This window comes from Rhinolophus ferrumequinum, chromosome 23 (assembly GCF_004115265.2).
Source record: "Rhinolophus ferrumequinum isolate MPI-CBG mRhiFer1 chromosome 23, mRhiFer1_v1.p, whole genome shotgun sequence".
Taxonomy (NCBI): Eukaryota; Metazoa; Chordata; class Mammalia; order Chiroptera; family Rhinolophidae; genus Rhinolophus; species Rhinolophus ferrumequinum.
In genome coordinates, this window is record NC_046306.1 from 25394565 (window position 1) to 25408569 (window position 14005).

Consider the following 14005-nt stretch of genomic DNA (forward strand, 5'->3'; position numbering starts at 1 on the left):
TAGATTTTAAGAACTAATATGGATACACCCTTTATAATACCAATAAAGGGTATTGGCTCCCAATACAGATTGGCTCCCTTTATAATAATTTTCTACTAGAGACACAAGTAATGACAGGAATTGCATTTTAATTTCCTTTGATTGTTGGATTTAGATTTTATTAACATTTCTAGACTCACCACAAGAGATCGCTGCACAAATTTAGAGTCATTTTTATACATATTTATTTTATCCTACTTGGGGTTTGCTGAGCTTCTTGGATCTGTGGATTGATGCATTTCATCAATTTGGAAAGTTCTTGGACATTATCAACTCAAATTTCCCCTTTTCCCACTATTCTCCTTCGGAGACTCCAATTATACTATGTTAGACTATCTGATAATATTTGACAGATACTAGATGCTCTGTTCCACTCCCCTTGCTCTTTGTCTTTTTGTCCTTCAGTATAGAAACTTTCTATTGACTTATCTTCATTGGTGTCTAGCTTGCCAACCTGATCAATTCTTCATTTCTGATACAGTATATTCTATTTGTAGGTTTTCTTTTCTTTTCTTTTTTTAATTTGTAGCATTTCCATTTGGTTCTTTTCATAGCTTTCAGGTCTCTGATGAAACTTCTTACCCCTTCATATGTTGTCCCCCTTTCTTCCATATTCTTTAGCAGTTTTAGTAGTTATTTAAATTCCCCATTGCTTAATTCCAACATCTGGGTCTACTTTGTTTCCTTTCTTAACCACAGATCAAATTTTCTTGCTTCTCCATGTTTCATAATTTTTTTAAACCATATGCTACACATTTGTATAAAAAAACTGAAGTAAGTAATATTTACCTCTAGGAAAGGGTACACCCTTTCTTTGTTAGGCCCCTAGAGTAGGGGTCTAAGTTAATCTGATATGTAATTGATCTAGGTCTGGGTCTTACTGCATTTGTAGTTTGATTTAATTCATCACTAAATTCAAATATTTTGATGGGGTGTGAACTTCAATCAAGAATTTGCTCATAGCACTGGTAAGATTCTGGAAATCTCAGAAAGCTGAACCACAAGCTTTCTGAATCATGGACCATCTCTCCCTGCTTTACAAGCTGGCTACCGGTTTTTGGAGTTGCTAAGAAGTTCTCTTTGCTCTCCAGTCCCCTTGGCTCTGTCTATGTAGGGACACACCTCTCTGTCTTGCTGTCTTACCTTCAGCCTTACAAGGGCAGCTGCTTATACTTTACGTAAAATACCTCCAAAGGGTTTCTCTCAGCTGTGCACCAATCCAGATGACAGCTGAGTGTCAAGTGCCTTAGGGGGGATGGTTCTCAGCTTTCCTGCCTGGGCCCTAGCCTTTGGTGTATAACCCTGTGCATCTGTGAAGACCTATGGGATGGAGTTTATGGGTAGGTGCTGACTCACCCACACAGAGCCATTGAAAGCTCTTTAAAAGGTCAGCTGATTTCTGCTTATTTCTGTCTATGATGGATTCCTCTTCCTTCTGCTGCTCCAACAGAAATGAGAACAGCATCCTATGAAGAGCCCTACGTTTTCAGGAACTGAGTTCTTTTAGTTTTCTTTGCATCTTCAGCTTAGTAATGGTTTTATTTTTAAACCATCATTTTGTTGCTTAGTCAGATTGTTTTGGTTGTTAGGGTGACAGCTATGATTTCTTTCCACTTTCTATATCCCTAACTAGGAAGGGAAAATCATGGCCATTTTTATTTCTTATTTTGTGAACAGCCAATTCCTGTTGTCCCCCAGTTCTCACTGCTGTATTTTTCTTATTGATTCGTAAGAACTCTCCACAGTGTAGTGTGCTCAACCACATTTTGGTACAAGAAATACCATCTTACTTTATTCTTTCTAAGTTAAATTAAATATAGCTCTGAGTCTTTACTCTTCCAGATAGATGAGAAGTCCACTATCAGGTACTAAAAGGGCTTCCTTCCACTTCTTTGTATCATCTACGAATACCAAGCTCACGGGAAGTCAGATAACCAGGATAGTACCTGGTCTACAGTCCATGGTGATCACCACTGCTGCTTTTTCAGTTACATGTCACTGTTGCTCCAGATGCAATTAAAGGTGATCTCCTGAGTGGTCCCTCTTCACTGACTCCAGAGAAGCTTGTAATGTCCTCAAAACTGCAATGCTATGTCTAGCCTCCATGTATGACCTACCTACAGTGTCCTCTCATTCAGGGCACTGCACGCAAGTGGAACACGGGACTCGGACACCTGCACAAACTCCTAAACTACTTATTTCTCTTCTTTAACTGTGGTGAAATTTTCCTTGTCGTTCTTATTACACTCTTAATGCTATAAATTCTTGCATTTTCACTTTTTCCATAATTAGGCGAACCATGGGCTGATGATGATGATGAGGTCTTTTCAAAGAACAGTAAGTTCAGATTTTTCTTTTAGATTTCTATTTTATTAGAAATGTTTAAACAGAACGGATGTTCACTTCTATCAAATGCTTTTTTGGCATGTATGGAGTAACATTACAAATGGCTCCAAGAAGAAAAATTAGTACAGTGATTACATTAATACATTTCCTGATATTAATGTAAATACTGAACCCTTAATAAACCCACCCTCATCACAGAATATTCTTTTAACATGGTTCTGGGTTCTGTTTGCTATTATTTTACTTAAAATACAGGCATTATGTTTGAGACTGGTGTGTAACCTTTATGAGTTATCTTTGTTGGATCTTGAGATCATGGCTAACCCCAATAAAAGGCTACGAGCTATTCTTTCCCTCTGCCTATCTACCCATCACCACTAAGAGACACTACTGAGCTGTTTAACCCAAGTACCTACCTATTCCTTAGTTTTGTTTAGTGCTCCTCATTGCAAATTGCTCTGCCCATCCTGAATTTCTCCTTCAAAGTTCATATGAAATATTAACGCCTGACCCTCTAATCCAGGAGTTAGCAAATTATGGTCTGTAGGCAGGTCACTTATTTTTGTAGCTTCTTTGGAACGCAAACACACCCATGTGTTTAAGCATTGTCTGCGGCTGCTCTCAGGCCACAGCGGCATTGTTGAGTAGTTGGGCACACAAACCCTAAAACATTACTATGCAGTTTTTTGGAGAAAAAGTTTGCTGACCCCTGCTCTAATCCTTGATTCCTTTACGCCATACCCTATCTTTTTAATCTTTTCATGCCAGAGAAAGAGTGCAAAAAGACACCCTCTGTATTTTTTTTCTAAAGTCAGCACAACAGAAAGAATGTCTTTAGGTGAAAACCTAAACCCTGGACCAGGCAGGTGACCTTGGTCTGACCTCAGGTGAGGTTTCCTCAAAGTGGAAGAGGTAATATCACTTTTCCAGGTCCCCTTCCACTCCCAAGGAGTTCAAGACAACAATCAGAGAAGAAACTGCAATTTCTTTGACTAAAGCAAACTAAAGTACATCTTGCATTTCTTCAAGTTAAATACCATTAGTGGATAATTGGGCTAGCTGTAATATTTATATACATTAAATACAGTTTGGCTCCTTACTTCTGAAAGCAAACTCTCCAGAGACATAGGATCCATCTTGCTGTAGACATTCCATAGATTCAAACTCACATCCTGCAACTGCAACACAAGGGCAAAAAATTGAAATAATTGAGAGTCAATATCATTAGGATAATCTAAATTATTTTTTGACATTCAGAAATGACTACCTTAGTGAAAACTCAGTGATTAGAATATTAAATAAAATTTTTATCAATTATATTAGAACCTATACAAATTAATAAATACTGCCCCATTCAAGGAAACTATCTTTTCAGAAACTTTGGTACACTTTTTGCATATCTGCAATGATGGGCATTTATATTTATATACATATACATACATATATACATATATATTTTACTTTTTGCCTTTAAAATAATTTTTAATTAAAACAATACATGCCCGAGGTTTTAAAAAAATCAAATAGTACTGGGGCCGGCCCGGTGGCTCAGGCGGTTAGAGCTCCATGCTCCTAACACAGAAGGCTGCCGGTTCGATTCCCACATGGGCCAGTGGGCTCTCAACAACAAGGTTGCCAGTTCAATTCCTCGAATCCTGCAAGGGATGGTGGGCCCCGCCCCCTGCAACTAAGATTGAACACGGCACCTTGAGCTGAGCTGCTGCTGAGCTCCCAGATGGCTCAGTTGGTTGGAGCGCCTCCTCTCACCACAAGGTTGCTGGTTCGACTCCCTCAAGGGATGGTAGGCTGCGCCCCCTGCAACTAGCAACAGCAACTGGACCTGGAGCTGAGCTGCGCCCTCCACAACTAAGACCGAAAGGACAACAACTTGAAGCTGAATGGCACCCTCCACAACTAAGATTGAAAGGACAACTTGACTTGGAAAAAAAGTCCTGGAAGTACACACTGTTCACCCAATAAAGTCCTGTTCCCCTTCCCCAATAAAATCTTAAAAAAAAAAAAATCAAATAGTACTAAAGGCTTGTTATTAAAAAATTTTAATCTCTTCCTCCAACCTTTCACAAACCTCCACCAGTCTCACCCCTCAGGCTGCCACTTTTAACATTGTCTTTTAACATTTTTTTCTGGTAGTTACCTTCATATTTTGTTATAATATACGTGTGTCACTATTTTTTTTTTTAAGGAGGGCACAGTTCACAGTGGCCCCTGTGGGGATCGAACCGGCAACCTTGGTGCTACCAGCACCACGTTGTAACCAACTGAGCTAACCGGCCACCCAACTATTTCTTGATTTATCAATTTAGAAATTAAGTATTGACTTATAGCAATACGCCCATCCCCACTCTTTTTCTATACACACACAGACACAGCCTAGCATTATCTAATATCATAATGACTTTTTTGGTTATACCAGTAATTACTGTTTATAATATTAAGACCATATGTATTTTATTTATTGCAGGCCAAGTACATACTATACTATTTGCTTTCTTAAACAAATTTTGTTTTTCCTAGAGCTACCAATAGCTTCACTTTTTTCACTTGTGTAAATAAAAAAATTTAAAAAACTCAATTCTGAATTTTTTTCCAATTCCCCCACCCAATTTACTAGTATACTTACACTAGGGTTTCTCAACAGCAATTCTATTGTCATTTTGAGCCAGATATTTCTTTGTTGTGAGGGCACTGTAGGGGGCTTAGCAGCAGCACCACCCCCACCCCCGCACAGGCAAACCAAAAGTATTTCCAAACATTGCGAAATGTCTTGGGGGGTGGAGTGGGGAAGGGTAGCAAAATCATCCCAATTAAGAACCCTGGCTTAAACATATCAGATAATCTATCAATTCTTTTTTCTTCTTGCTTCATCTGATCTGTTATGTAAACTTGCTGCCCAACCACCACTTTCACTTTGAGACTTCTCTTTGCTATCATCCTGGAGCTCACAGATGATAGATCTGGTTCCATCATCTCCTTATCTTATCTCCTCTTTCTTATCTCCTCACTTATCTCGTCTTTCTTAACTCCCTTGTTTGCTGGAGCACATCCTTCAATAGCTTTCTAAGAAAGATTAATGGGAGGCAAATTTTGATTATTAAAATGTCTTTATACTTTCCTCACAGCTGATTTATCACTGATGCTCTTTCCATTCTTTTGGATTCTTTATTCTCTCTGTGCTTCTTCTTGGATGGTTTCTATTGCTATGGCTTCAAATTCACTAATCTTTTCTTATGCAGTGTTTAACCTTCTGTTAATGCCATCCGACATATTTTTTATTTTAGATATTGTAATTTTCATCTTGAGAAGTTCAGTTTCGGTCTTTATATTTTCTGTCTAACATGTTCAATCTTTTCTTTAGCTTCTTGAACATATGGGATACAATCAAAATAACTGTTTTAATGTCCTTGTCTGCTACTTCTAATATTTCTGTCAATTTTGGGTCAATTTGATTACATTATCAGTCATATTTTCCTGCTTCTTTGTAAACCAGATAATCTTTGGATGCCAGTCATAGTGAGTTTTACTTTGTTGGGTGCTAGGTATTTTTGTATTCCTATGAGTATTTTTGTGCTTTGTTCTGGTATGCAGTTAAGTAACATGCAAACAATTTGATTCTTTTTAGGTCTTGCTATTATGATTTGTTCAGAAGGTCTAGAGCAGTGCTCAGCTTAGGGCTGATTATTTCCCACTAACGAGTCAAACCCTCCTGACGATTCTACCCCATGCTCTGTGAATTATGTGTTTTACCAATCTAACTGGTGTGGCCAGGCACTCACATCTCTCAGCATGCATCAGGCACTGTTCTTGAATACTTACAGATGTATTTTTCCCCCCTCCACCTTCAGTAGTTACCTCATGCATGAATGCATTGATCAATACTCTGTTGAACACTTGAAATGAATCGGGGACAGGGGAATCTTGGTAGATCTTGGGAGTTTTGCCTCTGGGCAACTCTTTCTTCTTTATTACTCCAGCTTCCTTGGTCTCACCAGACTCTCAGCTGCCTACTCTCAATTCTGGAAGTGCACTGGGCTCTACCTGGGTACCCCCGCTCTGTTTCATAGCCTGGAAATTTTCTGAAAGCAGTGATTCATGTCTATCTTTCGGGGAATCACTATTTCTCATTACCTGACATCTAGTGTCTTGAAACCACTGCTTCACATCTTTTGTTTGGTGTATGTTTGTCTGTTATTTGTTTTGTTTGGAGGAGAGGAATCTAGTTCCTGTTGTCTTACTCTGTAGGTGACTTAGTTTTTTCTTTTTATTTCTGGAAGTTTTTTTCTTTTTTTAATTTTTATTGGGGAATATTGGGGAACAGTGTTATTTTCCAGGACCCATCAGCTCCAAGTCAAGTCACTGTTTTCAATCTAGTTGTGGAGGGCGCAGTTCACTGGACCATGTGGGAATCGAACCAGCGACCTTGGTGTTATGAGCACTGAGCTCTAACCAACTGAGCCAATTGGCCACCCCTGGAAGCTTCTTATTATATTCTTTTATCTTTAGTGTTCAAAAAAGGCATCGATAGATTTAAGACTTTTTCTTCCCATTCACAGTTGCTAAGTGATCTAATTTAAGTGTTTCTCTTTACACTGGAAATGTTTATTGTTTTAAAAAAAAATGTTCTCCCTTTTGATATCTCTGCTCTCTCTTTCTGGAATTTCTACTTGTTGGGTATCAGATTTCTTAGATGAGTTCTTCATGTCTTAACTTTTTTCTCATATTTACTATCTCCTTGATTTTATTCTTCTACATTTCAAAACTTTACCTTCTAACTCCTCTACTGATTTTATCAATGTAACTTTCCAGAGCTCTTATTTTCCTTACATTCATTCATCACAACATATAACACTTGTTCTATGGTTGTCAAAAATCTTACATTTCTCTGGGCATCCCAAGGAGAGTTTTGTGTCTTGAGTATTCCTCTGTATCTTAAATTATCTTTGGGTCTTATTCAAAAGATCCTTTTTTCAAAAAAATATTTTTCTTTTAAGTTGTAGGTATCAAGTGAAATGTCTGGTACTCTTTGGTGGCCTGCTTACATTTTCAAACGGACAGGCTGATTGGAAGCTTTTATGCTCTCAGCAGAGCTAATCAACTACCAGGAAGTTTTTTTTAGGGACTGCAGACAGGCAGGAAGGAGGCTGTTATTTCAGGATCCCTACCCACTTATATTCTAAATGTCAAAATGTGGAGAGCTTTACTCCAGGCAACAAAAGCTACACGAACCAATGAGTTCTCTTTGTCTTGTTTTTCAATTTCTTTGGAGAACTCCCATCCACTCATCCTTGTTCCTTGTTTTCCTAGGGTAGAAGTGGCAATTGGTTGCCTGTCACTTGGAGGATGGTGGTGGTGGGGTGGAGGCATAGACTATTACATAACGACTTTCAATTAATTCCTTCATTTTCAATATCACCAATTTCCATTTCATCTTCCTCATTGATTTAATCTACCTGGCCCCTTCTTCTGTATTCTGGAACACCTTTTCAAGTATGTCAACTGATTAGATTATGTGTGTGGGGGGGTAGTGAATTTGATTTCTTTTTAAATGCAAATTTTAATTCTACTATCCAATTTTGAGACTTATTATAATCTTTCCTTATGTCATCCACCTCCCTTTTTAATTTGTTTGCTCTACCTACCGTATCTCATTTCTATTTTTACAAACTCCATTCTTGAAAAATACAAGAGGAATTATTTTTCTCAATTTTTATATTATTTCCTAGAGAAATCTTTTTAAAAATCATGCTGCTCTATCCCTGTATCCAATATGCCATGGTCTCTTTCTTATATTTTTCTAATTTTTTTATAAGTCTTATTTTAACTTTCAATATGAAGATCTTATATTTGTCTATAAAAAAAGGTGAATGAATGCTTGCTGTACGGTTACTCTCCTTATTCAGAAGCTTGGTATTAGAATCCTCCCCTTGGGGAGCTAGTTGATGTAATTTTACATTACCAGATCACAGTTCCAGCAGCTGGAGAATAAGAAAGAAGATGGAGGCAGGGAAGCCCTAACAAAGGAACTTCCATATACTGCTTCCCAGGAAGAAAGAGTTCTCTATATCCGTAACAGCTTGGCCCAGCCTAACTACCAAGTAAATGCTATGTGGGTCTGGCTTCTTTTTTCATGCTGGCACCTACCACACCAGGGACAAAACATCCTCTAAATTAATAACTTTCTTCTGGGTATGGCCATGCAAAAAAACAGAAGTTTAAAAAATTAAGTTATAAGTACGTGTACTCCTCTTTCTCTTAGCCTTCCAAGGTGGCAAGAACCTTTCTATCAGGCCCTTGGTATGTGAATCAGAGTGGAGTAGAGAGTATAATGCAGAGTTGATCAGTCAGCTAAACTGTTCCATCCCTTAAAGGACAGGGTAATGGAGAGAACTGACAGTGGGGGTGCTGGTGGTGGGGAATGATATGGAGACAAAGGAAAGTATTTGAGAAGACGAAAATCAGTAGCTACAGAGAGGAGCACAATCTGGAGAAAGAGATCTTGAGATCCTGTCCCATAGCCCCTGCCCTTCCTGGCCCACCTCCCGTTCCACCTTACCTGTTCTTACTATATGATGTGTGCTGTTTCCTTCTATTGCACATCCTACCCTCTAAAAACACCACCCTACACTAAAGATCAACACTGTATTGTAAAGGTTTTTTGGAAGGGGATTTAGTCCTTTGGGTTGTGACTTCATGGTGTGATGCACCTTAAGGCGGGAGTCGAGAAGCCTGCCTCATTTAGGCTGCATGAGTCGCGCAGCCTCCTAGTACACTGCTTTTCAATGCTAACCTAGTGGCAGCCCAGGAGTTAGGAGCACAGGCTCTGAAGCCAGACTCTCTGAACTAGGCCCCAGCCCTTCCACTCACCAGCTACTAGCTCTGTGACTTTGGGAAGTTCTTTTAACCTCTCCGTAAAACAGGGATGGTAATAATACCAACTTCAGAGGGTGACTTTCTTATAGTCATATAAATTCATATAAAGTGCTTAGAACAGGGCCTGGTACATGGGAGGCACTCCATGAATGCCTAGTTTATACAATTAAAAATAAATATCATTATTACTAAAAATGTTAAGCTTTCTCTCGTTATCTACCTCCTACGGTCTGCCTTCCTTTCAGCCCCTACTCTTCTCAATTAGAGAGCATTCCTTCCTATCAGCAGCAGATTCCACAGCCTTCTCTGCTACTTGTAGTCCATGTGAGAATACTGCGGGTGGGAGCAGAAACAGTGGAGATGAATGGTGTGCTTCTCTTCAGCTCTACAGCCTATGCTCTTCTACATTACAGAGTCTGCCAGGTAAACCTCCATTCATTATCTAGGGACACTGCTACTTCTCAGAAGGAGGGTAGGAATTAGTCCTGGGCCTTCCAAAGGTCCCACTTACTCTATTCCTAATAGTATGTCTCCATTTCTAGCATGTCAACGCTCCCTCTCCATGGGTCCTATGCTGGGGGCAGGTCATCTCAGTGGGGATCCTTGGGAGGCATACAGATGCCTGTGGTGGTGCTACTAACCTACCAGGCCATCCTCCCTGACGTGGACTCTGGATGACCCTCCTCTCCCAGGCTTATTCATTAATCCACTTAACAAGCATTTATTGGTCATTTCCTAGATACGAAGAATACTCAACTAAAAGATACTGTTCTTACCACAAGAGCTAACCCCCTTTCATCCCTCTGGTACAGAGCACTTACACAAAATTCTGCACTGTCCCTGTCATTGCTCTTGAATAGTTCCCAAATTATACGAATTTCTGAGATACGAACAACAACAAAAACAACAAAAAGACTTGATTCTCAAGGAGCTTCCAGTCCAGAGACCAGGGCTGGGTGAGAGGGGGGTATATGACAAATGTATAACAACACAAGAGTCAGCCTAGGATGCTAAAGGAATAGACGAGAAGAACAAGGAAGTCAGAACAGGGAGTGGTGAGGAAGAACAGAAGAACTCCAAGAGGAAAGAACACAGGAGCTCAGTTTGGGGACTAGCCTTAAAGGGCAACTATTTATCATTTCAAGTCTTTTAACCTGCTCCATGCCTTTGGCAGGTCATTGCCAGGTTTTCAGAGTGTTATGATGATGCACGCCCACACTGTGGGCTCTTCATAAACACCAGGCGTGCTGCTCTTCATACATACCTCGTATTTCATGGTAAAAAATCCATCCCCTCCAATGCCCTCAAGTGCAAAAGCCTGTACAATTGGCCACTTCTCCACTACAAACATATCAAATATCTGCAAGTGACCTAGAGGAATCAAATACAACAACATGTATCAAATACCATCCTGGATATAACAGTCTAAACCTGATCTAATGTGGTTACAGGCATCATTTCTCACAAGGTCACCACAGCCTCATCTAGCAAAATAAAATTGAAACAGATAAAGTGCTTAGACATTAAGACAAGAAATGAAATGAAATGAAAATGAAAGCCAAGGAAAATTCAAACCATAAGCGAGTTACATAAATTCAGACTTCTCTATAGTATGTTTTCACATTCTGGTTTTATAAGTGAGTAAATAAATAAATGAATAAATAAGTGGCCTATTACAGCTGACTTGCCTCGCTTAGTGGATATAATTATTAACAGACCCAAACTTGGCTCCTCTACTGTAAGAAACACAGCAAACCAACTTCCTCAAGGGAAAATTACCAAATCAAAAACTTTCCTTTTTTAGAACAATAGCTTCAATGTGCAAGTTTTTAAAAAATAAGACATAATAAGCACTGTTAAACTTGATTTTTTCGTATATTTCTTTTACACATTTTTGAACCTCACTGTCAGTATATTATTAACAGCTGCCTAATTACTATTTATTATTACCAAGAGGCCACACATCCACACATGACAACTGTGGTAACCTCTTATCAGTTCTTCTATCTGACTGTAGGTGGCCTGCTGTGTTGCTGCAGAAACTTCGGTTATGAACACAAGCTTGCATAGGAAAGATCCCAAATTTCTTTCCGCTTGAGCTGCTGCCTTTAGTGAAAATCAATAGGTTTCCCAATTGAATGCCTCCACTTAAAGGAGAAGTAGGGACACGTGATTTACACGCCATCCAAGCAAGGTAAAAATGTAAAATGGCTCACTGCCAGAAACTCACCTTGGGAGCTGTAAGGAACGCCAATTTTACTACAGTCTCGAACCATGTCCACAAAGCTGGCAATTTTAAATTCTTCTGCAGCTTCCTCATCTTCATACTAAAGAGGGAAATTGAAAGAAAAGCAGGCTCTGACGAGACATCACACAAAGTCTCATATATTCTCTGCATTTCATTAGAGTTGTCCCAAATGACATTTATAGAAGACTGCACCCAGGAGGGTATTTCCAAAGCCAACATTTCATATTTGCTGGTCAGAAACATTGTCATTCCCTTACCTCACATCACATACAAATCAACTTAAAATGGACTCCTAAATGCAAGAGATAAAACTTGACCCATATCAGGTCACAATTTCCATGAAATTCTAAATTTCAAATCTCAACTTGATTTCCAGCCAAACCCTTGAAATGGACCCAAAGGGAAACAGAAACAGACACCAAGAAATTCAAACACAGAAATGTCACAAAGCTTATCAAATTCTCCTGGGACAGTACAGTACACAGGCACTAGTCCCCTAAGAGAACGTGTGCACGTCGGTAATGAAGCAGGCAGGAAGGCAGGTTCACAAGCCTACCAGTGGGTCTCAATTTGAAGAACCCCATTTGTTTCCTTCAGGCATGTATCTCATCTGTAAGGTAGCCTCATAATGAAATATGAAAAGTTCCATTAAAACAAATAACCTTTTTCGTGTAACCACATGCTGCAATTTGACTTTTTTAGGGTCCTCCTGTTTCAGATCTACACTTTCCTAAAACAGTATTCTTAGAGTGTCTTTAAGTGCCTATTCTATGTTTTCTCCTCACCTCATTTTCGGTCATGCAGTGAAAATGCAGATTTCTCCAATGTGCCACGTAGGGTAAGAGATAGCGATAGTTCACGGGATTACAGTACAGATGGACACTGTCTGATTTAATCAATATAATTACATCTGCAAAAAACAACACAACAAACAAACAAAATTGAAACAAGATTTTCAAAGGCATTTTCTTTAGATATTTTCTTTAGATATTTACTATAGTTAGTAAAACCATTAAAACTACTCCAAAGACAATGTAACAAAACTCTCAACTGAAAATTCTTTAATTACGCCATGTGCTTCAAAGTGACTGTAGAACACTCAAGTGTATACAGCAAGGATTTCCTTGTCCTCATGAGATGCTCCCACCACTGCCGCCCTCTGGTGATGGCTATGCAGGCACAGACCAAGTCAAAAGAACAGCCTTCAGGGTGTTTTGCAAAGTGCAACACAGTGAAATCTGTAGTACCAAACTCGGATGTGTACTTCCCTGCAGAGATAAATTCTAAATGGAAACTCAGTAGCCTAAAGCACCAAATATAGCCACTGACTGGTTCTCTTGCAGACTTCAGTGCCTAAAGCTCTTGGCTGTTGGCTCATCTGGCTCAAGGCATTCATGGGCCCGAGGGCATCGCCTATCAGCTTCGGGAAGGGTTACTGTGTAAGGGAGTGAACTCTACACAGGAAAGGCAGGGAGGAAGGAAGTAGAGATAGTGGACAGGGTTTCTATAAATAGATCAGCAGCTCACTATTAAGGCTATTAAGGAATAGCCATCGATGTTAGTAATAAATAAAGAATCCCAAGAATGCAAATAAATCCAGATAAACTAACAGACGAGCTATAGAATGGGGTAGGACGATTAAAGCAGTTTGAATAGTGACACTTCCAGAAGAAAAGCAGAGGCTCCATTCCATGGCTCCTGATAACGCAGAGCATTAGACCTCTCTCTAACAACAGGATGCTAGGGACGTTGCTGGAGGAGTTGGCTGGAGGTGAGAGAGAAGCATGGGGGCAGGGAGCATCTGAGGCCGCAGGTTTAGGGCAATGCCAACACAGTCACAGTGTGACAGACCATAATGTACAAAAACAGGAACACTGACTACAGCTGACCATGCAGCTGGGTAGCCTCTTAATAAAGCTCCATTATGGTGGTGGCCTTTCAAGCCACTCTGAATTCCACTTAGTCAGACCCAAGGCGTCCAAGGGAACAGTGTGGAGCAGCCTCTTCACCGTTGACTCTAAGATGAGCTCTGGAGTCAAAAGGTGGCAAGGGGTGGGAAAGGGGCCCCCCTCTCATGCAACGGTCTTCCACACACAGACCCGCTAAAAAGAGCCCTGCCCTGAATCATACATAAATGCTCTGCTGAGGAATAAAGAGTTGGATGACACTTGGAGAGCCTGAGGGCTTCCGGTGTAGACTGTACTCTACACTAATGTGTAACATACCGCAAAGAATCCAATAAAAGAAACACTGCAGTAACTACTAAACCTAATTTAGCACTCAGGGTCTCACGGGACTGATGTCATACTATTAACGAAGTGTAACAGAGTACATAGTCAGGTAAAAGAAGCAAGCATAAGAGAATTGGATGAACACAGAAAAATTATTTTAAAAGTTTCTTTTCAAAAAAAAATCCTTCGTGTTGGCCTCTTTTCCTCTCATATAATTAGAGACCGAGATGTAGAAGCAAAAAAATGATGATCT

At 39.7% G+C, this 14005-nt stretch overlaps 1 protein-coding gene across 2 annotated transcripts in view; it reads right to left on the reverse strand.

The window, feature by feature from the left end:
* DNAAF9 (dynein axonemal assembly factor 9) overlaps positions 1-14005 on the reverse strand; it is a 119034-nt gene that overhangs the window by 85122 nt on the left and 19907 nt on the right. For both annotated transcript variants that reach the window (XM_033094545.1, XM_033094544.1), the window contains exons 4-7: positions 12307-12431; positions 11504-11600; positions 10538-10644; positions 3486-3563 (exon numbers count right to left, since the gene is read on the reverse strand). In XM_033094545.1, the coding sequence (XP_032950436.1) occupies positions 3486-3563; positions 10538-10644; positions 11504-11600; positions 12307-12431 (407 nt within the window). The remainder of the gene's footprint in view (positions 1-3485; positions 3564-10537; positions 10645-11503; positions 11601-12306; positions 12432-14005) is intronic.